The 27,886-nt window shown below is 30.5% G+C and overlaps 1 protein-coding gene across 14 annotated transcripts in view; it reads left to right on the forward strand.

The window, feature by feature from the left end:
• LOC107446520 (scavenger receptor class B member 1) overlaps positions 1-27,886 on the forward strand; it is a 77,024-nt gene that overhangs the window by 43,318 nt on the left and 5,820 nt on the right. For 4 of the 14 annotated variants that reach the window (XM_071180802.1, XM_016061196.4, XM_087149349.1 and 1 more), the window contains exons 7-15: positions 5,392-5,483; positions 6,683-6,732; positions 17,160-17,229; positions 19,044-19,216; positions 22,008-22,126; positions 22,711-22,784; positions 24,011-24,062; positions 24,375-24,536; positions 27,751-27,886. In XM_071180802.1, the coding sequence (XP_071036903.1) occupies positions 5,392-5,483; positions 6,683-6,732; positions 17,160-17,229; positions 19,044-19,216; positions 22,008-22,126; positions 22,711-22,784; positions 24,011-24,062; positions 24,375-24,536; positions 27,751-27,879 (921 nt within the window). In that variant the 3' untranslated portion in view covers positions 27,880-27,886. Of the gene's footprint in view, positions 1-5,391; positions 5,484-6,682; positions 6,733-17,159; positions 17,230-19,043; positions 19,217-22,007; positions 22,127-22,710; positions 22,785-24,010; positions 24,063-24,374; positions 24,537-27,583 lie in introns of all 14 variants that reach the window. The other 10 variants (XM_071180805.2, XM_071180803.2, XM_071180804.2 and 7 more) reach the window with 4 other exon arrangements.

A 27,886-nucleotide genomic window follows, 5' to 3' on the forward strand; every position in this document is an offset into this window, starting at 1 on the left:
CCCCTCCCCCATTCGAAAACCGTGTAATATTATATGTAAAATATACTCGCAATTTAATAAATAAATAAAGTAAAATGAATAAAGTCATAGACTCAAACTAGGCTTTAAATTTGAGACAAAAAATGTAGTTGAGAGAACAAGACTAGATTTTGAAATGTATATGATCATCTGGAATTAGTTCAAAACATACCTATTATTTATTTTACATATTTATAAAGAAATATTTTAAAAACACGCAGTTTTAAAACAATAAAAAAGTAAATATTTATTATCTCTAAGGAGATACATATATTTAATAATCATATGATTATAATACATTAATAAAACTAATTACTACCGTAAACCGGGGTGAGTCTACCCATCCAGGGGCGAGTCTACCCATTTTAGTTTTATTTAATTTTCACTATTTTAAATTGCAAATAAAAAAATTTTTACCGACGGAGGACTTAGTTCAGACTCTAAGGAAGATGGCGCTGTAGTAGTTTGATCCGTTTTTATTTATTTGGTGTCTTTTTAACCGACCTGTTCAAACGTCTTTTGAGAGATTTGTATTGAAAATCAGCAAACATTTAGTTGGTGTTCCGTAAGTATATTATTATTATTACTATTTTCACTTTGGTTAAGTGATAAACTTATCTAAGACTAACATTACATTAATTTTATATGAAAAAAAGCAAAACGAATGTAAGTTTTGCTGTTGTAAACAAAAATCCAGAATTCGCGGGGCGAGTCTACCCATTCGTATTTAGTTTTAGTAAAGCATAATAATATAATTTAGAACTTTATTTATATTAAAATTAAGTCATTTTAAATGAATTTGAGTATATTATTTTAATTCTGCATTGATAAATTTATCATTAATACGAAAATTTATAGGTTAAATGTAAATGTAAATATAAAATATGTTTATTTTACCTATTTTTTCAATTTTTATATTACAAAATTAACTTTTTATATTTAATGCAAGTTAAATAAATTATTATTTATAAAGTATTATTACCTCCCAAAAGAATGGGAAAAGGATTTTTTATGATTCCCAATGTTTTAATTTCGATTTTGTTAATAATCTTTAATTATTATTATTTATTAATTATTTAATTGTAAATTTATATTAATTTTAATTTATTTTTATCAACAATAATCAGAAAAAAATGTTATTTTATAATGTTAATGATTATAAAAACAAAACTGTGATCAAAATGTGATAATCGATCAAATACTCAATTTGTGTTATTTTATGAATAAAAAAATGGAATATATAATAAAGTTATGAATTTTACTTCATAAATATCCTATATAGTAACTAAAAAACCAATTTAATAGTAAAATTTGATTATTTACAATGTTAACATTCATTTTAGTAGAATGGGTAGACTCGCCCCATACGAGAGATTTGTCAGCAGTTCTATAAAAATAAACAGTAACAGCGTAACTGTTAATATTTTCTAAAATCGATTTCACAGCTTTAAAGAGGGATAAATAGCGATTCCGAAACACCTATTAAAAGCCTTTTTTCTTTAATATTTACAAAAGTTTGACCACTTGAAAGTTGACAAACTGAAAAAATGGGTAGACTCGCCCCGGTTTACGGTATGTCTAAATTTTCCGTGCTTTTAAAGAAGGAAATGTATCAATAATATCATCAAAATTGATCATTTAAAATTTTTCTCTTTCCACACTTAAAAATGCTAGGTCGCTTAGGCGATCTGTCAAAATTAATTTTAATTTGCTGAATGAACGTTCGCAGCTAGCAATTGATACTGAGATAGTCAGGAGTATTTCAAATGTCGCTCTCAGATTTGGAAAAACATCTCCATTCGAAATTGATTATAAAAGCAAGAAATTCTAATGGAGTTTTAGGTTTAATTTCTTTTCTACTGCGGAGTAACATTTTGCTGTCACATATTTTGATAAAAAGTTCTATTACATTGAAATATGTATTATAAAATTCACCCATATTTTTACAATTTTTTTTCAAGCCGGGATAGCCTGGTCGGTAGGGCGCTGGGCCCATATCCAAGAGTTCGTGGGTTCGATCCTCGCCGGCCGAAGACTCCCCGTGTAGTAAATGGTGACTGATGCACGTTAAATCTGTCGAGTCTCAAAATCCTCCATGTTCCCACAACAAATTAATACCTCTGGGGGTGCTGATCCAGGAGTTTCCTTGTCTTCTGGATTGGTTCAAAATTACAAGGCTACGGAGTTGAACGTAAGTAGTCGTATACCCATGAAATTGGGTCGGCTATTCAACGACGGTTATAAAATAAAATAAAAAAAAAAAATTTCAAGGTCGTTATCAACATTATCCTTGCTTAAAAAAATTTCAACGTCTAGTAGAAATCCAAATTTGAAATTAAGGTCACTTAATCGTGTACACATTTCTTGTTGGAGACGATCAAGAGTGCTTTTTATAATGCGAGAAATTTCACTTTCTGCGGAAAGACCACCTAAGCCAATTCTCCAGGCACGTATTGTTGTATCCATATCCCATTTTTCACAAAGAGATTCTGCTTTTTCTATTGCCTCTTTACAGATCTTGTCTCAAATTTCGTCTAGTTCAGTCGCTAATGATTCAAGATCATGGAATACTTCTCTAAAATTCATTCTAGGATCTTGTAATCTGAGCTGCACACGATCAATCCTTCTTAAGATTTCATACCAGAAATGAACTAAAGTTATAAAACTAAAAGTTAGTATATTTTGCAACAGAATTGTAGCTTCACTTCTGTTGTCACTTGTAGTGGTAGTGTGCTTTGCTAATTTTTCTATTTATTAGTTCTTTTATATTCTCTAGCCCATAGATGATAACGATAACCGCTTGTATTCTGGCGCTCCATCGCGTTTCAGATGTATGACCTGCCATCACGGCAGCATTATCGTAACATTGTGATCTGCAGTTTGTTAATGAAATTTCATCGCAATTTAATTTCTCTAAAATTGTATTTTCGATCGAGGCTGCATCTTTAGGACGTATTTCAATAAAACTCAAAAAAGATTCTTTGATGGAAACTTTTTTATTGATAAAATCAGCATCTACATACCTAGCGACTTGGGACATTTGTTCTCGATGAGAGATATTAGGAGTTGAATCAAACAAAAGTCCATAATATTTATTTCTTTTGATATCGTTTATTAGTTGGTTTCGAACTGTAGATGCCAGAAAGATGAATGAATTCATTTTGAATCTGTGGTGACAAATATGAGAACAACAAATTTTTCTGTTAACAAATTTTTTCATACTCCATTCACTTAATAATAGAATCATCGAGTAGATGTAGTAAGTAATCTTATTTGATTTATTACTTACCAAGAATGCCTTGAACTTGAAAGGTAGTAACATAGTGAAATATACAATATAATTTGTGCTGACATTAAACTTACATATAACATTTAATAACATTTCATTTTTATTCTAAGCAGAGCGCGATGACAAGGACGTGAATTAAATATTGAAATATATTTAATATGAATTTAATATACTATTTAATATGAATGAAATATTATGAGTAATATTTATGAATTAACATTTATTATATTACACTGGCACTAATTTAAAATTTATTTTCCAGTAATCAATTATAATAAAAAATATTATCCAGCAATATTTTGTTTTGCGAACCATTTGGCGCCCCTTTGTGAGTAGCGCCCGGGGCATGATGCACCCCCTTGCCCACCCCTCGCTACGCCACTGCATCGTCATGAGTATTCTCAGTATGTTTCTGTTTTTACGGATGCATCAAAATCTCCAGGGCATGTTGGATGTGGAATCATTATAGCTGATCGAACATACAGTTATATCATACCTGCCATATGCTCTGTATTTACTGCTGAAGCTGTGGCCATTCTCATAGCTCTACGACTTATCTCATCTCTGACCGCACGAAAGTTTTGCATTTACTCTGACAGCCAAAGTGTTCTACGTCAGCTGAATAATCATGTAAACAACGAAGCTCACCCTATTTTATGTATCATTAAACATCTGTTAGTTAGTCTTCACAAAAGTGGTTTTAACATTTTATTTTGTTGGATTCCCAGCCATGTTGGTATTTCAGGTAATGACATGGCTGACTCTGCTGCCCGATCTGCTACGACTCCATTAACACTATCAGTCCCAATTTCTGACATGAAGAATTACATACGACAGTTTACTATGTCCTTGTGGCAACAACACTGGGATTTACAAATTGAAAATAAACTGCACACAATTAAATCCACGCTAGAACCTTGGCCTGTGTTGCAATTGCGTGGAGCAGATGTCAAGCTCACCCGTCTACGTATAGGACATACTCGGCTGACTCATCTTCACTTGCTTCATCATGTCTTTCAATTCATCATATCTTAATCGCTTGCCCATGTTTTAACCAACAACGCCTTACCTTCTTTGGAAGCACGATTTTATATATAAAAGACTTGTTAGATAAAAATCACCATCCTAACATCTTTGCATTTTTACGCGCTATTGGAATTTTAAGTTGTATATAATTGTTTTATACTATTTAGTGTTTTAGTAAATTTACCGTTTTATTGATTTGCATTTGATTAGTAAATTTACCGTTTTATTGACATGCAGTTTTATTGATTTTAATGTATGTAACTTTACAACATTGCTTTAGAATTTTCACTATATCTGATTTTATACGTGTGCTTTACTTGACCTCTTAATCTGTTTTTAAAACCGTGTGTTTGGCGCAGTATGTCCGTTTTTGGACCTTGTGCCACTAAACCCCACATTCAATCAATCAATCAATCCAAACACGGCCCTCACTTATTCTAAATTAATTTCTATCCGCAAATCTAAAGTTAAAGCTTGGCTTGTTCCACCGTATCACAATTGGTATCCCCACAAGCGTCCTGGAGGAGTCCTTGACTTTCAGGGTACACGTGCCGACCAAACCGCTATCTGTAGATTTGTCAGTGGGCATACTAAGAACCTCACTTTCAGTGGACAAATTAAACTTTTTCCATCTTGTAAAAAGTGCAACTCTAGCGAGGCTAGTCCTCACCATCTACTTGAATGCCTGTATTTCACCATGGAAGAGGTTCTTGAGAGACCTCTCCTTTTCCTCGATTTTTTGAAGACTCACGGCCTCATAGATTTGGTATAGCTCCGCTATCCCAGCTAGGATTGGAAACAACAACACTTATAACTTTAATATTTACTGTTTTCTTTATCTCATTTTATTAAAAAAAAAGTATTTAATTCAAAATATGTGTGTGTAACAGATAATAATATTTTAAATTTTACTTTGTAAATTTATTATATTACGTCCTTTTAAATTCAATCAAAGAAATAATATTAGAAAAAAAAGTTTTTTTCGAAATAAAAACTGCTTATTCAGGATTTTTGTTAAATAATTATGTTATTGAACAATAATGAATTTTCTTTTTTAGAAAAATGATACAGATGATGGAATTTACAATGTTTTCACGGGAGAGGATGATTTACAGAAATTGAACGTAATAAATATGTGGAATGGAAAAGAGTAAGTTGACGGAATTATTTTAGTTAAAATATTACAATTAATCTTCATATTAACAATGTATAAAGTTCTAATTTTATACTTCTAAGTTTCCTTTTACTGAAATGTTTGCTTGCTTTATTAAAGTAGTAAGATAGTTAGAAATCAGGAGTATTTTTTTCCTTTCCGATGAACGAGAAAAGTATCTTTAGAATGTAATTCTGCAGAAAAAAAGAAAAAATTGCTTTTGAATTTTTTTTCACCTATTTTATTGCTTTAACTGTTTCTTTACTCTGTTTTTTGAATTTAAAATCTATAAATATGAAGACACAGAGTATAACAGTTTTGGTTTTACCTATCATTTTAATGAATGTTTTTATAATGCTTTTTTTAATTTATTGTTGTGTTTTTGTCGGAGAAAATAGTAACTTCGTTAAGTCATAAAAAATTCTTGAAAGTAGTCATGGAAAGTCATGAATTTCAAAATCTAAAATGTAGCAGATGCCCTGTATTTAATACAAGGTTATAATGTGTTGGAGTGTATTCTCGACAAGCAATTTATTCAATTGTTTCTTCAGGATGATTAAAGGAAATAATTTGGGAAGAGTGAAATAATATCAGAAATATTAATTTATTAAAGATCTTTTGGTGTATAATTATTTGGAAATTGGTTTATGGCATCATTCAGAAATAGCTGAATCCTTGTCATAGTTTATAGAAAACATCAGAACTTTGATAATAAAGATTGCAAGAAAACAAGTAACTTATGTTGCGTTTTTGTACTTAAATTTTTTTTTCTTTGTTTCTTTCTTTTTTTTGATTTGCAATTAGGAATTGGGATTCAGGGAGTGACTGGAATTAGAAAGAGCATTATTCTGTTCTAGTAGCTCACTATTGTTTCAAATAATATTACCTAAGAACAATTAATTTGCCATTCATTTTTTCCAAAAAATTTTATTTGAAAGGAAAAAAATACTTTATCTTATTCATATGTTGCTGACCAAATTTAAGCTTCTTCCTATCAAAGGAGGCCACATCCATACAAAAATTCAATTAATTGTACTGATATTACATTAGATCACCCTACTTTCATTGGAATTTTAAATGACTAAAAGTAAGGAAAATAGGTCTTGCAATTATGCTTTGTTAGTTTTAAGTTTTCAATTAAACATGTAATACTATTTAAATCTTAACTTGTTATTTATTTAATAATTTATTTTTAGTTCTTTGACATTTTGGAAAGGAAAAACCTGTAATATGTTCAATGGATCAAGTAAGTATTTTTCTATGATACTGGTTAATAGCATTTTTAAAATAAAATACACAATCTGTAGCTGTAAGTTGTCTAGTTGTAGTTGCAGCTATAGCTTTCTCAAAAATGTTAAACATTGTGTATGTGCTAGAAATTCTTTTTTAATTTTCCCACTGGCGGTTAAGGAGAAGGGCAAAATTGGGCGAATGTTTCTCCCCTACACACAGTTCCCCTATCAGTTAACATGGGAAAACCGGTTTTGCTATGCAGAGAAGACTGCAGGTTAAAATGCGACTTTTTACGTGCAGAACCGTCAGTGGGTTAAGAAAGGAATTTTGCTTAAAAAGATTGTTTTCAAGAAAAAAAATTTGGCAGCAATTATACATTACTAAAAAAAAATTTTGAAATCATTATTATATTATACTTTAACTTTTTTAAAGTATTGCATGAAAGTACAATAGTTAAAATAGTAAACATTGAAAACATAATTAGTGTTAAGCTTAGTAATTAATGATATAAAGTAAGGTAAAAACAACGTTTAAGAGCACAAAAAATATTTAAAAATGCAAACAGCTGTTTTGGATGCTCAAAGGGCAACCTTCATCAGTGCAACAGAGAGAAATAAGAGAAAACAGGGTAAATATATAAAAAGATGACGTCACAAGAGGGTTTAGAGCAACGACCAATAGGAGGGATGGGTGATGACAAATAGGGAGCAAGGAACAAAAAAAAGGGGGGGTTAGTTAAGTTTAATCATAGATTTCCAAACAGGAGAAAGATAAGGATTGCTAGATAGGTTATTGACCAACAGTTTGCAATTTTTGAAAATATGATAAGACACGTAAAAATCTAAATCAAATATTGAAGAACAATTTTGAATGACTTTAGAAGAAGAAAAATTAAAATTATGATCAGAGTCCCAGCAATGTTGGGCAATAGATGAGTGTTTAAATTCTAGTTTTTTGACATAAGCTTCATGTTCCTTGACACGGCACTTTAAAGCACGCTTAGTTTGGCCAATATATGAAGTACTTGGGAGGGTGACCACCTGGGAACACCTCGTGCCGTTGGCATACCTTTCGAAGGCCGGGATAGCCTGGTCGGTAGGGCGCTGGGCCCATATCCAAGAGGTCGTGGGTTCGATCCTCGCCGGCCGAAGACTCCCCGTGTAGTAAATGGTGACTGATGCACGTTAAATCTGTCGAGTCTCAAAGTCCTCCATGTTCCCACAACAAATCAATACCTCTGGGGGTACTGATCCAGGAGTTTCCTTGTCTTCTGGATTGGTTCAAAATTACAAGGCTACGGAGTTGAACGTAAGTAGTCGTAAACCCATGAAATTGGGTCGGCTGTTCAACGACGGTTATAAAATAAAAAATATATGAAAGGCCGCATTGGCAATTAATTTGGTATATGCCCCAGTTATTTTGACTGTCAATGGGCTGCTTGAGATTAGAAAATTTTATCTTATTAATGGGACTGAAAATAATATTAAAATCAAACTTCTTTAAGGATATTAGCAACTTGATGACTTATTTTAGGAAAATAGGGTAAAATCACCAAATTGTTAGAAAATTCTTTGGAAGGTTTATCGGTTGGTGACTGTTTAGTTACGTTTTTATAAATATTATCAATAATGTTAGGGGAATAACCTCTGTCATGAGCAATGGCTTTGATGTAATTTAATTCTGCATCAAGAAGATCAATATTGGAACAAATATTAACAGCACGGTAGACAAAAGACCAAAAAGAGGCAAGTTTTTGGTTGGGAGGATTTGTAATGAGGGGGATGAGAAACAGCAAAAGGTTTACGAAAAACAGTAGTATGGAATGAATTTTTACTTGATTGTAAACGCCTAAAAATTACTCCTAATTTCATTACAATTAAAACTAACCTTCCTTATTCCAAGAAAATAAATTGCATTCTTCACAAGACTAAGTTTGCTCTCCTTAGAGCCGTCATTAATGAAACCAGGAATAAACTATCCAGTATTGAACGAGAATTGTACCATTTACACATCAGTGTGCCTAATCTAAATTCAAATTTTGACGCAATAGGAAAATCGTCTTGGAGTAGGGCAACCAAGATCTCAGATCTCTTCAAAACATAGTTCAAACCTGAATAACAAGTTGAATAGACTGATCAAAGTGAATGATAAAAAACCTGACATTAGTTTGCCTGTTGTTAATCAAAATTCTGTTGTTAATCTCTCAAGTACCACTCTTACTGACGTTGAAATTAATGCTTTAAAACTTAACAATAATTTTGCTATTTCAACTTGACCTTCATTACCTGAACTTATCGCTCCTATGGAAAGATCTTTTAAATTCAGTAAAATTAATGATGCTCAAAAAGATTCTATCAGACACCTTATTGCCAATACCGTAGACTTCAACTCAAAAATTTCTAATTCCCACCTTAGCCTTTCCTCTAAAGTAATTCTTAAAGATATAAAGTCCAACCCCAACTTAATCGTTACTAAAGCTGACCAAGGTGGTCAAATTGTCCTTCTTAACAAAACAGACTATTTGGAAAAATCTAAACAACTTATTCTTGATGGTCCTTATCAAGAAATTCTCAAAGATCCGAGCACTAAGGAATTAAATGTTATAAAATCAACTATTAAATCCTCTATGTTAATTCCCAATAGACTTAAGGCTGTTTTGACTCCCTCTATTTCTCATTGCGCTGGATTTTATACTTTACCTAAGGTACATAAAGTTGGCACTCCTTTTAGACCAATTGTCTCCAACATTGATACCTCGTCTTACAAGCTCGCAAAATTTTTAGTTTCTGTCTTCTCCCCTCTCCTTGGTAATAATTCTTTCACTACCAAAAATTCCCTTGAGTTTGTTAAAGAAGTTAAAAATCTAAGACCTAATGGTTATTTGATGGCCTCATTTGATGTTAAATCACTGTTCACTAATGTTCCTATTGAGGGGGCTTTGGAATGCCTAAAGCTTAGTCTTTCGGAATATCATTTTTCCCAATATGAGGTCGATGAATATGTTAACCTCACCCGTGTTTGTTAACTACAAAATACTTTCGCGTTTGACAACAAATTTTACCGTATGACCAATGGTCTTGCCATGGGAAATCCTTTGAGCCCTATACTTAGTGACATCTATATGCATTATTTTGAAAGTAAACTATTCAAAATCTTAACTTTCCCCTTTTATAAAAGATATGTTGATGACAGTTTTGCTTTGTTAGATGAAAATAATTGTAATTTAGACCAAATTCTTAATGTTATGAACAGCATTGATTCTTGCATTCAATTCACCTTTGAATTAGAGACTGATCAAAAACTTCCTTTCTTAGATGTTCTTGTGACTCGGAATGATAATTCATTCCATACTACTGTTTTTCGTAAACCTTTTGCTGTTTCTCACCCCCCCCCCTCATTACAAATCCTCCCAACCAAAAACTTGCCTCTTTTTCGGTCTTTTGTCTACCGTGCTGTTAATATTTGTTCCAATATTGATCTTCTTGATGCAGAATTAAATTACATCAAATCCATTGCTCATGACAGAGGTTATTCCCCTAACATTATTGATAATATTTATAAAAACTTAACTAAACAGTCACCTACCGATAAACCTTCCAAAGAATTTTCTAACAATTTGGTGATTTTACCCTATTTTCCTAAAATAAGTCGGCAAGTTGCTAATATCCTAAAGAAGTTTGATTTTAATATTATTTTCAGTTCCATTAATAAGACAAAATTTTCTGATCTCAAGCAGCCCATTTTTTTTTTATTTATTTAAATGACTTAAAACTCCTCATGCACCACAAAGTATAGCATGAGGCTTACAGTTGTAAGTAGAAAACAAAAAGAAGAAAAATTTACAAATTTACATTAAAAACAAAATTCCGCAAGGCCGCAAGACTTTCAATACTTTTGACCAGTTCTGATAAGACAGGTGGCCAACAAATAGAAAGACGTCTCAAATCAGTCTTTAAATTCATTCGGGCACTCGCATACAGACTACAATGAAGAAGAATATGTTCAGCATCTTCATCAGCATCACTGCAAGCACAAATTCCACTGATCTGCAGATGGAAACGAAATAAATATCTCTTAAAATTTCCATGGTTTGTTAAAATTTGGGTCAATTTAAATTCAGTTGCAAAGAATTTACATTGCAAATGGTGAAAAATGGATGGAAAGAACCTTTTTGTCCAAAGCGACCGAGGCGAAGCAAGAAATTCAGCATTCCAGTCCGCAATGATTTTATCTCTAGCGATGCGCTTCCAGTGAGAAGCTGGAACAGACACCCTTAAGTCTATTTCACCACACGTAGCTTCCCTAGCCAATTGGTCTGCTCTTTCATTGCCCAAAATACCGCTACGGCCACGAACGTAAGAAAGATGAATAGTTATGTTTTCAAGAGCGTTCAAAATCGAGTGAATTTCCACCACAAGCTTCTCAGTAGAAGTCTTGTCAGGCAAAAGAAAAAGTGAAGAAAGAGAATCTGTACAAATGAGATATTTAAAAATTTGGTTTTCACTAAAAGAATTTTGTATCCACTTAACAACCAGGTTTATACACAAAAGTTCAGTCTGGAAAACAGTACATTCATTATGTAGTCGGTGCTTGGCAGTAACCTTCTCTGTCCATTTTCATAAATTACAAAAGCAAGACCAACCCTTCCATCAAGCTTACTACCATCCGTAAAGCAGATAGTTTTATATTCCTGAAAAACATTATTTACATAAGGAATAATTATAACAGGTTTCCTGCATGCTGGGTGGGGCAAACATGAAATAGGAAGCTTCCCGTCCAGGGTTAGACAATCGTTGTCTTTTATCTTCTCCTTTAATTCAAGATTATTTAAGATAATTAAATCAATAGGCGGAAGACCAGCGATAACAAAGACCGCATCATAACTAACAGTTCTATATCCCCGAATAATACGTAGAAGAATTCCAGACCGTAGAAGAATTCCGTAGAAGAATCACGTAGAAGAATTCCGTAGAAGAAGACCAGCGATAACAAAGACCGCATCATAACTAACAGTTCTATATCCCCGAATAATACGTAGAAGAATTCTTCTTTGAGTTCTTCTAAGGATTCTAATATTTATCTTCTTTCTCAAAGAGTTTCCCCAAGGTCCTGAAGCATATGAAATAAGTGGTACAATACCTTGATTATATATTAATTTAAGAACATCTGTTTTATCCCCATAAGTCTTTTTTGAAATTCGCAATAAAGCAAGAAGAAGTTTTTCACTTTTACTGGATACATAAGATATGTGCTGCTCAAACTGCAGTTTATTATCAACAATAACTCCCAAAAACTTTATCTGCTTTACTTCTTTAATAGGTTCATTCCCAAGAGTCAACTGAATAACCCCATCCGGCATCGACTTTTTATGTATCATCATAACTTTAGATTTCAAAGGATTGAATTCCAGCTTATAAAGCTTCGACCATTCAAAAACGTAATCCAAGATATTCTTAGAAAGAACACAAGCATCATTAAAGTTCTTGCACTGAACAATAATTAGTAGATCATCAGCAAATGCAATTTTATAACTATTTTGAAATTCTGATAAACCACAGAGCAATACTAAAACAAAACACAAATATTTTTAATTCAAAATAGAAAAAACTTCTTTGAAAAAAATGCGCTAAAAAGCAGCAGAAATTTCAGAAAAAAGTAGCAATAAAGAAAAAGAAAATGAAGGAAATGAAAATATGACCACCGAAGCCGACGTCTTCAGGGGGTACCGGCCTCGGTAGCCATAAAAACAAAACCATTTCTAATTGAGGGAGAAGCAAATGCTTAAATTAACTCCCTCAGTACCCCGATGGTTTTGCATAGAAGTCCAGGAAAAAAACATGCAATATAAATAACAAATTAAGAAAAGAAACTCAAACAAAAAATCATCAGAAAAATAAAAACTCGCATATTCACAGGTCAGACATCAATTTCTCAAGCAAGCCGAATGAAAAGAAAAAACTAAAACCTAAAGAAAACAACGCCCTCTATTACAATGCGCAAATGAAGAAAAAAATAAGTGACAAATGTCAAGAGAAAGAAATACGTAATAAATTAATAGAATGCTTAACTGGGGCTGCTCAGTTAAGACTTGAATTGCGCCCTGTTAAAAGAAGAAGAAAAAAACAGGGACGACGTCTTCAGGGAAAACCTGAAGACGTCGGCTTCGGTGGTCACATTTTCATTTTTATTTCCTTCACTTTCTTTTTCTTTATTAAAACCACAGAGCAAGTCATTCATAATAAGGTTCCAAATAAAAGGTCCCGTAACGGACCCCTGAGGACAACCCTTTTCCAAAACAAAGTTTTTTGTGATATTGCCCAGAGTAAGATCAGCAGAGCCACCGTTCAAGAAACTCTTTATTAAGTAAAAAATATTCTTAGGAACTTTGAGTTGTCTAAGCAAGTGCAGAATTCCAGGCCACCAAGCATTATCGAAGGCTCCTCTAATGTCTAAGGAAACAAGAAAAGTGGCAAAATTTTTATGTTTACCCTGTCTAACTATATTACAAAGCCGGATCAGAGCATCTTCAGCCGACTTCTGAGGTGTAAAACCATACTGATCCTCACTTAAGAGGCTTGATTGTCGTAGATGAAAGTTGAGTCTATTTATGAAGAGTTTTTCAAAACATTTGCCTAAACAAGGAAGTAGACTTATACATCGAAAGTTATCAATATGTGACCTTGATAGCTCAGAATTTTTTGGAATCGGTACAACTTTCGCTCTTTTCCAGATCTTCGGAAAAATACCAAGATTTAAACAAACATTAAACAAGGTCATCAGTATAGAAGGACAACTAACATGCAAATTTTTAATTAGTTCATTCGTAATTCTATCATATCCTGGAGTTTTATTCACCTTTAAATTTTTGACTACACAATCAACTTCCGCTCTAGAAAAGGGAACATCATCTTTAGCGTCATAATCCAATTCAGCCTCGTCACGTAAGAGCTTATGACTGAAATGGTCCTGCATTTTAGAATCACGAGGAAACGATTTCTTCAATATAGCATCAATCGTATCTTCAAAAGAAGAGGTGAAATGACCAGGGGAATCTTCAATACCCGAGATTTCAAGCCTTTTAGCAAAGTTGGTCTTAACTCCATAAGTATAAATTTTATTCCACACATTTTGCACAGTAATATCCCCAAGAAAATCCTTCCAAGAATTTAGTTTGCTTTGCTTAAGTTTTAAGTTATACTCAGACCTGATACGAAGATAACTGCTTCTATAAATCGCCCTTAAAACGAAATTTCTAGTCCTTTGATATCTTCTTCTAGCGGCATTTAATTTTTTCCGCATACAAGAAATTTCTACCGACCACCAAGGAACTTGATGCGATCCACTCCTTTCTGCTGCCGAAATAATTAAATTTTGTGAAATTTTCAACGCATACCTCCAACATATCTGTTCGTTAACAATTTTCAATGGAATTCAATATATTAGATATGGAATCAGAACAGAGAAGATGAAAAAGTTTCCAGTTTGCTTTTTTAATATTAAAGAGGTTTTTCGTTTCAGAAATAGTAAAATCATATTTAGGTCTTGAGATTTTCATTTCAAAAGCAATCATTTTATGATCAGACAGGGAATCATACTCAGGTATATACCATTTCTCAACCAGCTGAAGAAGTTCCATTCCGACAACGGTAACATCAATATAACTTGTTCCCTGATTCGCACTAAAAGTAGGTCCATAGTCCTCATTTATCGAAAACAAATTCCAAACACTAAAGAATTCGCTCAATCTAATACCTCTGGAGTCAGTAATAGGGCTAAACCAGACCTCAGGCTTACTGTTGGCATCCATACACCAAATAAGTCTATTTAGACTTTTATTCAAAAAAATATGCTCTATCTTCCTAAGATCTAAATCAATGTTAACGGAAGGCTGGAAATAATAAGAAAAAAGAGTAAAATTGTGTCCTCTATACGAAACATCAATTAGTGCAGCATTATAATCAAAATTTTCTGAAACAGAAAAAACAGTTATCGCTCTATTACGAACAACGATAGCCGCCTTAATAGCGTCTGATTTTTCATCATAAAAAATTCTGTAAGTATTTGGAAAGCCAAGTAATTTGCCATTAAAACAGTAGGGCTCCTGAATAAGGGCAACATCAACATCATCACATTCAAGATTTAAAATAAGCTGCTGAGTAGCTTTCTTTGACTTATGCAAGTTTAATTGTACAAAACTGATGTTATTCTTAGAGACCTTAACCATCATGATCAATTCGAGAAGTCAATCCCTCATAAAAATATGACAAGAGCAGCTTTGAGAAAAAGGCTTATGTCTAACATCCACTTTTTTACTTCCACTTTTCAATTTTTTATTGTATCTAGGTAATACAGTTTACGCAAACTTGATTTTCACAATTTTTACACTCTGAACTTCTATGCTCTCCGGAACAAAAATAACAAGACAACTTATTTATGCATTCCATAGATCTATGATTATAGCCGAGGCATGAAAAACACCTATTAATAACTACGAAATCTTCAACACTACACATGTTCCACATAATTTTCAAAGATTCCAAGGTAATAATATTTTTCCGAGCTTTTGGATGCACCTCCACAATAACAGATCGAACATGTTGGAATTTTTTCAAAACAAAACGAATCCGTAACTCGTTCCAATGTTCATCAGAATTAAAAACTTCTAGGTTCTGCTCACGAATAATGTCTAATATTTGTGAATTTTCTATATCATTTGGTACATTTTTAATTAACAACGTAGGATTCTTTCGCTTAGGAAAAGCTGGCTTCAAAATTTCCGAATTTGTTTCAATGCTCGTTAATAATTTATTTCTGTCAGCTTAGGAAGCACAATTAGCTAAAATTTTATCCTCAGAAACACTTTTAACTTGCTTAATTCCTATTTTATCTTTTCTAGGGTCAATCTGTGCTTTAAAAAGTTTCTTAACTTCCTCCGACTTACAATTTTCAGCCGATATTAAAAGAGCACAATTTGATGAATTCCCCTTACTCTGTTTACTAACAACCGATGACGACGCCACGACTTCGCTATTAAACTTTTTTTGAACATAACTCGCAACATTTTCTTTGCAAACTTCACGATAAACAACAGGCTTTATTTTCTCACATTGTCTTGTAACAAGAAATTTCAACTCACCCAACGCTTTCCTAGCATCTTCACGCATTTGTTGATTCATATTGCATTTAGAGAGAAGGGCGTTTTCTACAATATTAGAATACGTTTCAAGAGAGGAGTAAAACGCATCATCCTCACAGTCTGCCATCTTGCTCCCCAGTTTCCACAAGAAATGTCAAATCGTAAGTACTTCGTTTCACTAATGCAAGAATGTCGCCATGTTGGATTGGCGCATTTGCAAAATTGAAGTACTAAAGTCAAAGAAAAACCAATATCACTTCACGCATGTTAATAAAGCTGTAGAAAGGGGCTAAAAACAATTTAAAACAAATTTAGACTGAAATTAACTTAAAAATATTATTATTTTGAAAAGTAAACAAAGCAGCTCAAAAGAACACGTCAAACATTCAAACGAGGTCAAGCTCCAAACAGCCCATTGACAGTCAAAATAACTGGGGCATATACCAAATTAATTGCCAATGCGGCCTTTCATATATTGGCCAAACTAATCGTGCCTTAAAGTGCCGTGTCAAGGAACGTGAAGCTTATGCCAAAAAACAAGAATTTAAATTAAACGCTCATCTATTGCCCAACATTGTTGGGACTCTAATCATAATTTTAATTTTTCTTCATCTAAAGTCATTCAAAATTGTTCTTCAATATTTGATTTAGATTTTTACGAGTCTTATCAGATTTTCAAAAATTCCAAACTGTTGGTCAATGACCTATCTAGCGTTCCTTATCTTTCTCCTGTTTGGAAATCTATGATTAAACCTAACTAAACCCCCCTTTTTTTTGTTCCTTGCTCCCTATTCGTTGTCACCCACCCATTCACCCTTCCCTCCTATTAGCCGTTGCTCTAAACCCTCTTGTGACGTCATCTTTTTATATATTTACCCTGTTTTCTCTTATTTCTTTCTGTTGCACTGATGAAGGTTGCCCTTTGAGCATCCGAAACAGCTGTCTGCATTTTTAAATATTTTTTGTGCTCTTAAACGTTGTTTTTACCTTACTTTGTATTCCAGCACAAAGGTCGCCCTTTTTGTGTATTAATTAATGATATGTTACTTTATTTCGCTCATATCTAATTGTAGCAAACTTTTTTATGTTTGAGTAATAAGTTCTTCAGAAATAATGAATCTAGTTTATGAGTGGGACACTTTACTTAATATAATTTGTGCATACAATAAATAATTTATATAGTTTTTAGAATGAAAACTTATGTCTCTATTAAATTGTTTAGAATTGGTCTATCCCATTTTAGTCATATATTAGAAAAATAGCATATTTGTTTTCTATTGTTATAATAAGTGTTCATTTTACAGATGCAGAAATAGGGCCCCCACTTCAGGCTGATCAATCTAAATATTCTTTTTTCCAGTCAATATTCTGCAGGTAGATTTCTTTTTGAGTTAAACAATCATTTTCTTTCTTTTTTTAAAAAAAAAAGTTACTAGATTACTCTTTTTTCCTTCAAAATTTCCGTTTCACTTTTATATGAATATTTTTCATACCTTTAAATATAATAAATCCAAGAAAATGAAAATAATTCTCATTTTCTTGGATTCATTATCTTGGATAAGGGTAAATAAAAACATTTCTTAGACTTATTGTGACCCGAATAAGCTTCACCTATACATTATTTATACTCTGTGGTCCCGAATTCAAGGTACAAAGTTTATGGGTAGGTACAGGACATTGTAACAATCATTTATTGTACAGGAATGTATGAGCGCAAGTTACTCCGTGAGGTGCAAACAGGAGAAATAAATAGAGTTGGTTGTGTTGTCGGTTGAAGGCAATAGAAATGTAGCCGCTGTTCAACATGATGCATTTCAGTTGGGGAAAGTGTCATTCAGAATTGTTTATACGACTCTACTCGACTCAGATGAAAATCTTCTTGCTCTAATTTTTGAAACTGCTGCAAGTGTGAGTGAAATACCTGGCATCTTTGAAAGTGTACACCAATCGCTCCATCAACAGTGTCAAACATGTATCGCTACTGGTGAACGCAGTTTCGAACAGTTATTGTAAATATTACACTTGTCAAAGACGCTTTCAATAAACACTTTGTCTTTCCTTTCGTCTCTTATTTTTTATGTTTGCACCTCACCCATGCGCTCATACATTCCTATACAATAATTGATTGTTGCAATGTCCTGTACCTACCCTTAAAGTTTGTACCATGATTCCACCCTTTATATTTTTAATTGGTTGATTCTGTTTTATAAACTTTTAGTATTTGTTTTTATATTGATGTCAAAAAAATTTATTATTATTATACAAGAGTATAATGTCGAGAAAGTATTTATTTAAACTGATTTATTACGTGCCTAGATAATGATGTCCGAGTTTAACTAATACATTTTCATTCATATAATGTAATGACTTTAATGTAATGTCAAAAATTCCATATAAAACCTTGTCGTTACGAGCACAAATCAGGTTCAAAAATAATTTTCCTAAAATGTCTTGAAATTAGTTATATTTAATCTCTCAGAAAAAGGTATTTGACTCTTCATGAAAATTTCATTTCCTTTTAAAGGGTTTAAAAACATTATTTTAGTTTAATTTGTTCAAATGTCATAGGTAAATAAATAGTGAGGGGAAATAATGAAGTTTCACATATGCCTTGTCAGATATAAAATTTCAACGACTTACAAATGTAAACCATTGAATAGATTCTATATATCTACAGTTGCTTCCTTTCATGCTTTTGAACTAATGTTTGTCTGAAGCATGCATAGTGAGCAACAATAATTATAGAATTTAATCACAGAATCTGACAGAGATAGAGAAAAAGAAAGCCTAATTCAAAGACTGTCAGTTTCCACATTTGTAAAGAAAGTGCAAACTTTTCTGAACTCAATAAGTGTAATGGATAATGTATTGTACAATAGAAAAGAGGTAAATCACAAAAACAATTTTTAAAAAATACAATAAATGAAAACCTTAAACTTTTTTTTAATCAATGTTGACATAAAAATTTATTTTTATACATTTCTAGTTTATTTTTGTACATTATAACTTATAATTTCTCCTAACTTTGGTTTAAGTAAATGGGCTAATTTAATGAGCCATTTTTCTCAATGAAACAAATTCGACTCTTTGTAGGATCCTTAATGTGAGTCTGGCTTTATTATTAATACAAAATATTATGATGCATAGAGTAACTGTATTTCTCTTCTTAATTAATCTTTTATTTTTAGATCTCTTAGCTTGGATTATGTTGAGGACACTGAACATATAGGTGTGTTGTCGAAGCGATTTGTTACTACCAACATGACATTTGCGAATGGAAAAGACAATCCTGATAATTCTTGTTTTGACACAAAAATGAAATTAGCAAGTGGTGCTCAAGACATTAGTAGTTGTCAATATGGTAAGTGTATCTTTGTAAATGTTAAATACTTTTTATCGCCATTGTAAGTATGCATTAATTTTTGTTTAAAAAAATTTATCCTTAAAAATTGTACAAATTATCAAGAAATAATTTATGCAAACTTGACTTTGAACTTGAAAATAAATAAAATCAGTCTACACCATTAAATATAACCCCGATTACAGTAATGACTGATGTCCTCTTTGCAATTCCATAGACTCATTGTTATTTTATGTCTTTTAGAGCATTTTCCGCCCTGAAGCTGCAAAGCAGAAAAGCTACTGTGAAGGGCGATTGAAGCGAAATGAGTGCCAGTTTCGACCATTTTAATTTCAACACAATGCAATTGAATATTTTCTCCTTTTATTACTTTTAAAAACAAATTTTTTTTCGTAAGGTTGAGTTTATAGATTGATTATGTAGGATTAGAATTTATTTTAAAGCAAATATTTACCTATTACTCTCTTTCTTCGTGTTTCACTTTTTCTTAAAAGATGACGTTTCACCTGAGATGGTAGAAAAACAAATTTCTTTAAAGCATGGTGCCTGACCGAGGTTACGATTTAGCCAACCTTCACTATCAGCTTACGATTTAGCCTGACACTAAAGTGTCCTCACTGAGCCCTTCATTCTAATACAGCAACCAAAATTTAGTCGTTTGGTTTCGAAATAATGATTATTTTAACCATTATTTCCTTTGATGTTATCACCCGACAAATGTAAAACTCCTTGAATCTCCTGTGTGGTAGTATCTTAATCATTTGTAATTTCTTTGCATAGACTTCATAGTTTTCTTGTTTGAAAATTATATTCACTCTTTTAATGAATGGTCAATCCCCCTGTGTATTTCATTTTCCAGTTCAAAAAAATGGAGTTTCCACATCTTTTTTTAATATTTTATTTTCTCGAAAACGAGTTTTTGAATTTCTCGAAATAGCCCATATTATTTTAAATGCATTTTTCACCTATGAAGTATTATTTTAAAGCGTATTTATTAATGTGGAAAAAAAGTTACATTGCAGGCAATTTTTCTTTTAGTTGCCAAATTCTTATTTAAGTAAAATATTGCTTTGTTAAAACTGCTCAAGTATTTTTTTTTTTTAACTATGAGTTAATATGTTTTTGCTCAGACACTGATGATTATATCAAGCACTGACTGTAATACAGCACTTTAACATTTTCAAAAGCCAAAGTTAACCGTTTTAAATGATCCCATACCTATTCTTTTGAGAAAAAAAACCCACATATTTTTATTTTATTAATGAATACAAGGAAATAAAACAAGTTGAAATTTTAATTTTTTTTTTTTTGTGTGTGTAAAAAACATTTACCATCAGTATCTCAGGCAAATGAAAAAAGTTAAATATAAGTCTTTGTATGATAAATTTTAAAACAAGGAACAACGCAAAGCGATACTTTCCAAACGCCAGTGAAGTGATATGCCTTTTTTTTTTTTTTTTTTTGTATATTGAACAACCATTGTATATACAATCGCTCAAAACACTTGTGCAGTCCCCCAATCCAACAGCAAAACTCCCCAACAAAACGTGGAAAACTTCCAGTCGCAGCAGATTATCATTATTTTTTGTTTATTTTATTTATTTATTTATTTTGCTTCCGGCCTAGTAAAAGCATGGTAAACAGAACGTTCTGACAAATTCTGCTACGCCCAAGTTTTCTCAGGATTATAAATATTTGCAATCTATACATAGAGTTAATTCTATATAATCAGATAAGCAGTTTAATCAAAGATGTCCGTCCAAATTTCGAAGAGGGCATGAAAAAAAATTAACTATAGAGGGCCACAATGAATTCAGCTTTATGACAATTACACAATTGCCTAATTGTTACCATATAAAATAACTATATATAATACCATATATAATAACCATTAGTCAAATAATAATAAGATTTTCTTAAAAATTGAAAGAAGTAGTATAAGAACAAATTGCGTATATTTAATAAACTTTATTTTCAAAGCTTTAAAAAAAAGTGCTGTTTTGTTGTTGTTTCTTTATCTATAGTAAAATTAAAGTTTATCTTATTCTTTTTAGTAAACATTTATTTATTTTTATTTTTTGAAAAACATTTTTTTTCTCTATATAAACTTATTTGATCTTTAATTTTTAAATAAATCACTACAAATTATTATTATTGTTGTTGTTTTTTTTCAGAAATTTTTTTTAAAAAGCCAAAGAATTTCAGTCTTTTGAAATTCAAGTTGATTTCTCAGAATTTCGGAATTGTTACGTTATAATTTCTAAGCTTTTTGATCTTAAAAATTATTAAATTTGTTTAAAAAACAAATATAAATTTTTATGGAAGTTACTTAGATTTTATGTTGTTTTGAGTGACAATGAAGAAGAGCAGCACATTCACATTTCAAGGGACGCAGGTTGTGCTTCCCTATTTTAGACTTATTCTGTGTGATTTTGTTTTATTATAAAATAGCAGACAATTGCAGATTAATAGGGGCTTGGCATAAGATTAATAGGGGCTTGTTACATCGATTACCGAAGTAAACATCAAGTACCCTGTCAGATGCTGGAATATAAGCAGGCAAGTTTTAAGTAGAAAAAAAAATCTAAAATTTACTATACCAATGCTGTTGTTTAAACAGAAAATAAGATTGTGTGCAAAGGTTGAAATTTTGTATGTGAACTTTCGAAATCTTGTGTGAAGCTCAGGTTAAAGGGTAGAGTGTCTTATGATATGGTATTATATTTTTTAACGTTCTTTTAATTTATTTTTTAATAATCTTTTTTTAAAGAAAAATGTTTACTTTTTGCAGGGGCTCCAGTGGTTCTTTCTTTTCCTCATTTTTATTTGGGTGATGATTCTTACACTAAAGCAGTCATTGGAATGCACCCTAACTCAACACTCCATAATTTCCATATTGATATAGAGCCAGTAAGTATGCCAGCCTTGTTAGCAATATTCTGAAAAGAATGTTATAAACTTTTTTTTTTATAAAAATTTGATTGATTTTAATTGTTTTCTTATCTGAAATATTTTTAAGATGAGGATTTATTTTTCTTTGACAGCAAAAAAAAAAAAGTTTAAATTACTCATTTAAGGGATTTGTTTCTGAGGCACTCAATTTGCGCTAGGAATTGAAGAATTACAGCCAATAACTAGCAATAGCAGAAATGCTTCTTTTTTTTACTTTTAGGAAAATAATTGCATTGCAGTAAACAGTGTGCTTAATAATACAGTAGTCATTCACTTTGTTTGCGAAATATTGTTTTTTATTTTAACTATTAAATCTTAAACAGCTTGATTTCAGTAAATTCTTTCAAATAAAGTGGAACTGCAGATTACAAAGTTGTTTGAATTTTGATAATAGAAAGTCTCATAATCAAAACATATTTTTTATTTAAATAAAAATATTAAGTGACTTAGTTAGTAACATTGACATCTTTGCCTCGTGTAATACTTTTACTTTAATAATGACTTGTAATGAAACTGAAAATCTTGGAAATATATCTTTTTAGAACACTGGATTTAGTATTGATGCTGCAATAAGATTCCAAATTAATTTAAAAATTCAGAAAATCACAGGAATAGCGTGAGTAGCTTCCTTTTTTATATTCTATTTAAATTCTGTTATTTTACAATACTTTGTTTTAATTTTGCATACTACATTTACAAATTCTTTCGACAAGAGCTGTATTTTTTTATAGTTTGTTTTAAATAGTTTCTGTGTTTGTACTGTTAAAGAAATAATATTATAAAATTAACTACATTTAATATGAGTGTAGTCAGAAAAATATGCTCAACTTTGAATAAATATATATAAAAATATCAGGGATGAAATAAACTTATAGATAAAAGGAAGTCTTTGATTCTATGAAAACAAATATTTATATAATTAGGTAAACAAAAATGTTACTGGAATTAATATTATGATAACTGTTCGAATTATAACTCATTGCAAAATTATATCATTCCACTGATTTTGAGCCTATGTTTGATACAACTGTAACTTTCAAAACAAAATTTATGTGGCTGAATTGTTAATTAAAAAGAAAACAGTAATAAATTAATTATATCACTTCTAATAGTTACCTAGTTCATGAATTTTCATTAAAGAATCTTTCTGCAATGCAATGTGTATGTGTGCTAAAGATATTGATATATAGCTCTCTTGCTTTGTAATATTTCAACATTTTGTACAACAAATATACTTATAAAATTCTTTCTTTAACTGTTGTAATATAAAATACAATTTTAAATAAAAATTCCATTAAATAAATGTACCTTAAAATCTAATTGTACTCATAAAGAAATAAAACATTTGTGAAATGGAACTATAAAAGAACATGTTTTGAGAGAGGCTCTCACTAAAAAAATTTTTTTTACTCTTGTCAGCAAGTGTGTTTCTTAAAAAAAATAATGATAAATTCCCACACTTTTTTTTAGCGTGTTTAAAAGCACTTAGAACATGTGATGTTTGTTAATACGCATTATAAATGGCTATTTCTCTTTTCCTTTTTAAGAGCAAGCAAATTTCTTTTTCAATGGATCCCCAACTTAACATTATCCTTTAGTTATAAAATATTTCATTTTTGCTCCTTCACTTAAACTGGGGAAACATTGACCAAAATTTCACTGTATTAAAAAAAAATAGAGAAAGTTTGCCTGCTTGTTGAAAATTTGTTATGTTTTAATATGTTTTCAGCTTAATAAATTTTTGTTGATGTTGGTGAATATTTCTTTCACCCAACTTTCATCAAATGATTGTATAATTTTACTTTTGTTATTAATCTATATTTTAATGGATATTTATTTCAGTCAAGTTTCAAACGTTCCTGATGTTCTCTTTCCAGTGTTTTGGGCTGAACTGGTGAGTTATGTTTAACTACTAATAATTTCCAAAATTGCATCAGAGTATCAAGCATGCCAATGAGAGCAGTGTTTGACCTCATAAATGTTGTATATTTTCCATCCACCAAAATCCCATCAATTAATGTGATTAAAAATTAAATTTTTATGCTAGAAGATAATTTCATATGTAACAGCTATAAATTAGTACAACTGACTCTCAAAAGAAAAATTTTATTTAGGATGAATTAGGTATATAAAATTATTTTAAAGTAGAATATGTTACACACATTTGTATATTTATAAATATCAAAAGAAAAATTTCTATTTTCAGAGAATCGAATTAACTGAAAACCTAGCTGGTTTGTTTCATACAAAAATAAATCTTCCCAAAACTATAGCATTCTCTTTAATATTTGGAATGATCGGCTTAGGATGCTTTATTTGGATTTGTGCCATGATAGTCATGTGTTGGATGCGAAGTAACAAAGAAAAGGTAAAATTTTTATTTCTTAAAATGTATTGCATAGAAGCTTGAATTTGTGCTATTAATTTTTCTAACTGCTTTAGCTTAAAAAATGTTAGTCATTGCGATTTCAGTTCTTTTTTATTATTATATATACATAAAATATAGAAAGAATTTGCAAAATGCAATAGTGTTAAATCTTTTATCATGTATATTGAAATATTCATGCATTTATTAATTTGTATAAAATTTTGCAAGATTTAAAATTATTGTAAAAGTATTGAAATTTTTTTTAATTCTTCTGCGTGTTTGTTAATTATATTGATTGAAATTTCAATTATATTATTCGAAAGTTTTAAATAATAAACATTTTTATATCTATTGAAAAATGTAACGTAGGAAATTCATTGTAAAAATATTTCTTCAGGATTACTGATTATTTTTTCACAAGTTTTACATAGCAGTTTTTATAGATTATCTACGAATGTATGTTTAAAAAAATAGTTTTGAGAATCACCAAAGGTATTTTGCATCCAGGATGTACAGCAGAAGACCACTAAATTTATTTAGAACTCCAATAATATTAATCGTAAAAAAAAGTATTTCATAAGAAAAAATCCTTGTATAGTTTTAATTATTTAGTGCTCTAACATGTATGTGTACATTGTTTCATGTTGTGTATTGCAATCGGTTACAAATAGTGATTGTTAATGTCTGTATTTATAGTATATTTTTCTTAGTATTGAACTATTGCAAGAATTTTTAATAGTATAACAAAATAATAACTAAAATGGTTAAACCAAAATGTGAAGTATTAACTTTGTTGCATTCTATAAAAAATTTTATCTAAAAGAATTTTTTTTATCCTATTTAGTGCTTTGTAATTCATATAGTTATTACTATTAAATGCATGCTTTTTAAAATTTTATTTTTATAAGCCTTTTTTAATTATGTATGTTTTATTAATTTTAATAATACCAAATATTTTGAACTTCACAAAGTAAGTCATTAATTCAAAAGTGTTTTTGGAATTTCTAAATTTTAAATTTCTAATAAGAGTTTACCAAATATTCTTTAACAAATTTAATCAATAATTTGCAGTTTAGAATATTATTTCACATTTTTTAAATTTGTTTTTCGATCTTAATGCCATAGAGTAGTTTAATCTTGTTCTATTTAAGCCTATTAAAAAAAAATTCGATTTGACTAAAAAGTGTTTGGGTGACTCGAGCTCTAAATAGTACCAGCTTAGAATGTGATAAATTACTCTTCAATTGTTTATCAAAATATTAATATACCTTATCTATTTTCTTCACTGAGTGTTATATTTTTAAGTTCATTTTAAATACAAAACTAATTTTTAAGCACATTGCGTTCATAAAAAAACATTTAGACACTCATCTGTAAAGTAGATTGTAAGAAATGTGAAATTTAAAACTAATCAATGAAGTAAATTAAAAGAAATAAGAAATTAAAACTAATTTCTCGATCAATAATAACTTAAACTTGACTAAATTTTATGCTCTCAAATCAAGTTTTTCTTGTAATTTCTATGAATTTTCATTTGTTAGATTTTCATTTGAGTATTTAAAAAAATAACTAAACTTACATTTATGAACTCATTTTGAAAAAAGTGGATGATTATTATTTGAAAAGTTGCAGTTTACAACCTGAACTAATTTGGTGACTTTTAAAAGATCATTTTAAGAGATTTTTGAAAATAAATATGTGTATACACTGATGGCCAAAATTGAGATAATTTCACCGTGTTACATCTACAGAAATGTTAAAACTTAATTTCTAATTATGATTCCAGGTATAGTAGTTATTTTTTTCAGACTCTATTGCCTACGAAAATAAATTTTACAATATTCTAAAAGTTTGTTTTTTTTTAAATAATATTCTGAAAATTTCTCTTTTTATTTGAATATGAACTATGATTTCTGAAAATTTTTTCTTGTATTCTGAAAGTTTTCTTCTCTTTCTCTTCATTTGAATTCGTACCATGCTTTTTTTTTTTTTTTTTTTTTTTTCCTTCATCTGAAAATGAATTCTGATTTCTGGTAGCTTTTTTCTTATTCACAAGGTATCCGCGCACCTGGAAAGTCATGAATTTCAATATTGAACTAAATTAGTCATGAAATGTCATGATTTTAACTATTTTTGTTTAAAAAAAAAATCATGGAAAGTCATAAATTTAGGTTGCCGAAAAATCTTATTTTTGAACCGGAATTTCCCCCTTCCTGTTTAATGGTGCTCCGAATATCTGAATTAGTATCAAAATTCCCACTCACTGGCATATTTTATTAAAATATAAAATGTTTTTATCTGTTTTTTTAAAAATTAGTGTGTTCTTTCAAAAAAAATGAAAGGAAAAACATCATTTCTAGAGTGAATTATCTTTTAAACTTCTGTCGTTTCAGAATTATAATTATTTTTTTATTTTATTTTATCAATCTAAAATTTTAGCTGAAGCAAACCAGTCATTTGCAAATTTTTTTTAATTCTAAAATGTGAACAGAAAAAATCAGGAGTATTTCTTTCCTTTCTGATGAATAAGAAAAGTATTTTTAGAATATAATTCTTCAGAAAAAAAGAAAAGAAAAATATTTTCTCAGATATTATTTTTTCAGATATTTTATATCTTCAACTCTTTCTTTACTCTGATTTTTAAGTTTAAAATCAATAAATATGAAGATGCAGAGAATAACAGTTTTGGTTATACCTATCATTTTAATGAATGCTATTATAATGCTTTTTAAATTTATCATTCTGTTTTTGTATGAGAAAATCGTACCTTCGTTAAATCATGAAAAGTTCTAGGAATTAGTTATGAATTTGATAACCAGTAATGTAGCGGATTTCCTGTATTCAATATTCTGATTGTTTTTTTCTTTCTTTCAAACATATAAATAATATTGTATAAGCTTATTTGAATATGAACCTTGATTTCTGAAATTACCTTGATTTTGGGCACCAAAGTATTTTCTTGCCGTATAGTTTTATTCCTTCCGATATCTGTTTATATGTGTATTATTAAACGATGTTAGGAAAAAAATCTATCATTATTCCTTCAGATATCTCCTCCCCCACCTATGGTAAGCAACAGGTAATCGAGACTCCAGACGATACCGAGGGTACTGATATGGTATGTAATCTGGAAGGCCGAAAGTTTCATCGAATATCCTGCTTTCCCCCCTATTAAAGTAATTTTATTTTACTAACTGAGAAATGCACTCGGCAGGTGTTGGTTTCATTGGGACTGAAATCACTCTTCTCTGTGATTCGCTGCTGTTGCCGAATGGAGCTCAAATTCATTGAATATCTCACATTTGGATTTCTTGCCAACCAATCAGAGAACAAAACAAAGTAACCTCTAG

Source organism: Parasteatoda tepidariorum, chromosome 8, assembly GCF_982258835.1.
Source record: "Parasteatoda tepidariorum strain Cologne lab strain chromosome 8, Ptep-v5.0, whole genome shotgun sequence".
NCBI lineage: Eukaryota > Metazoa > Arthropoda > Arachnida > Araneae > Theridiidae > Parasteatoda > Parasteatoda tepidariorum.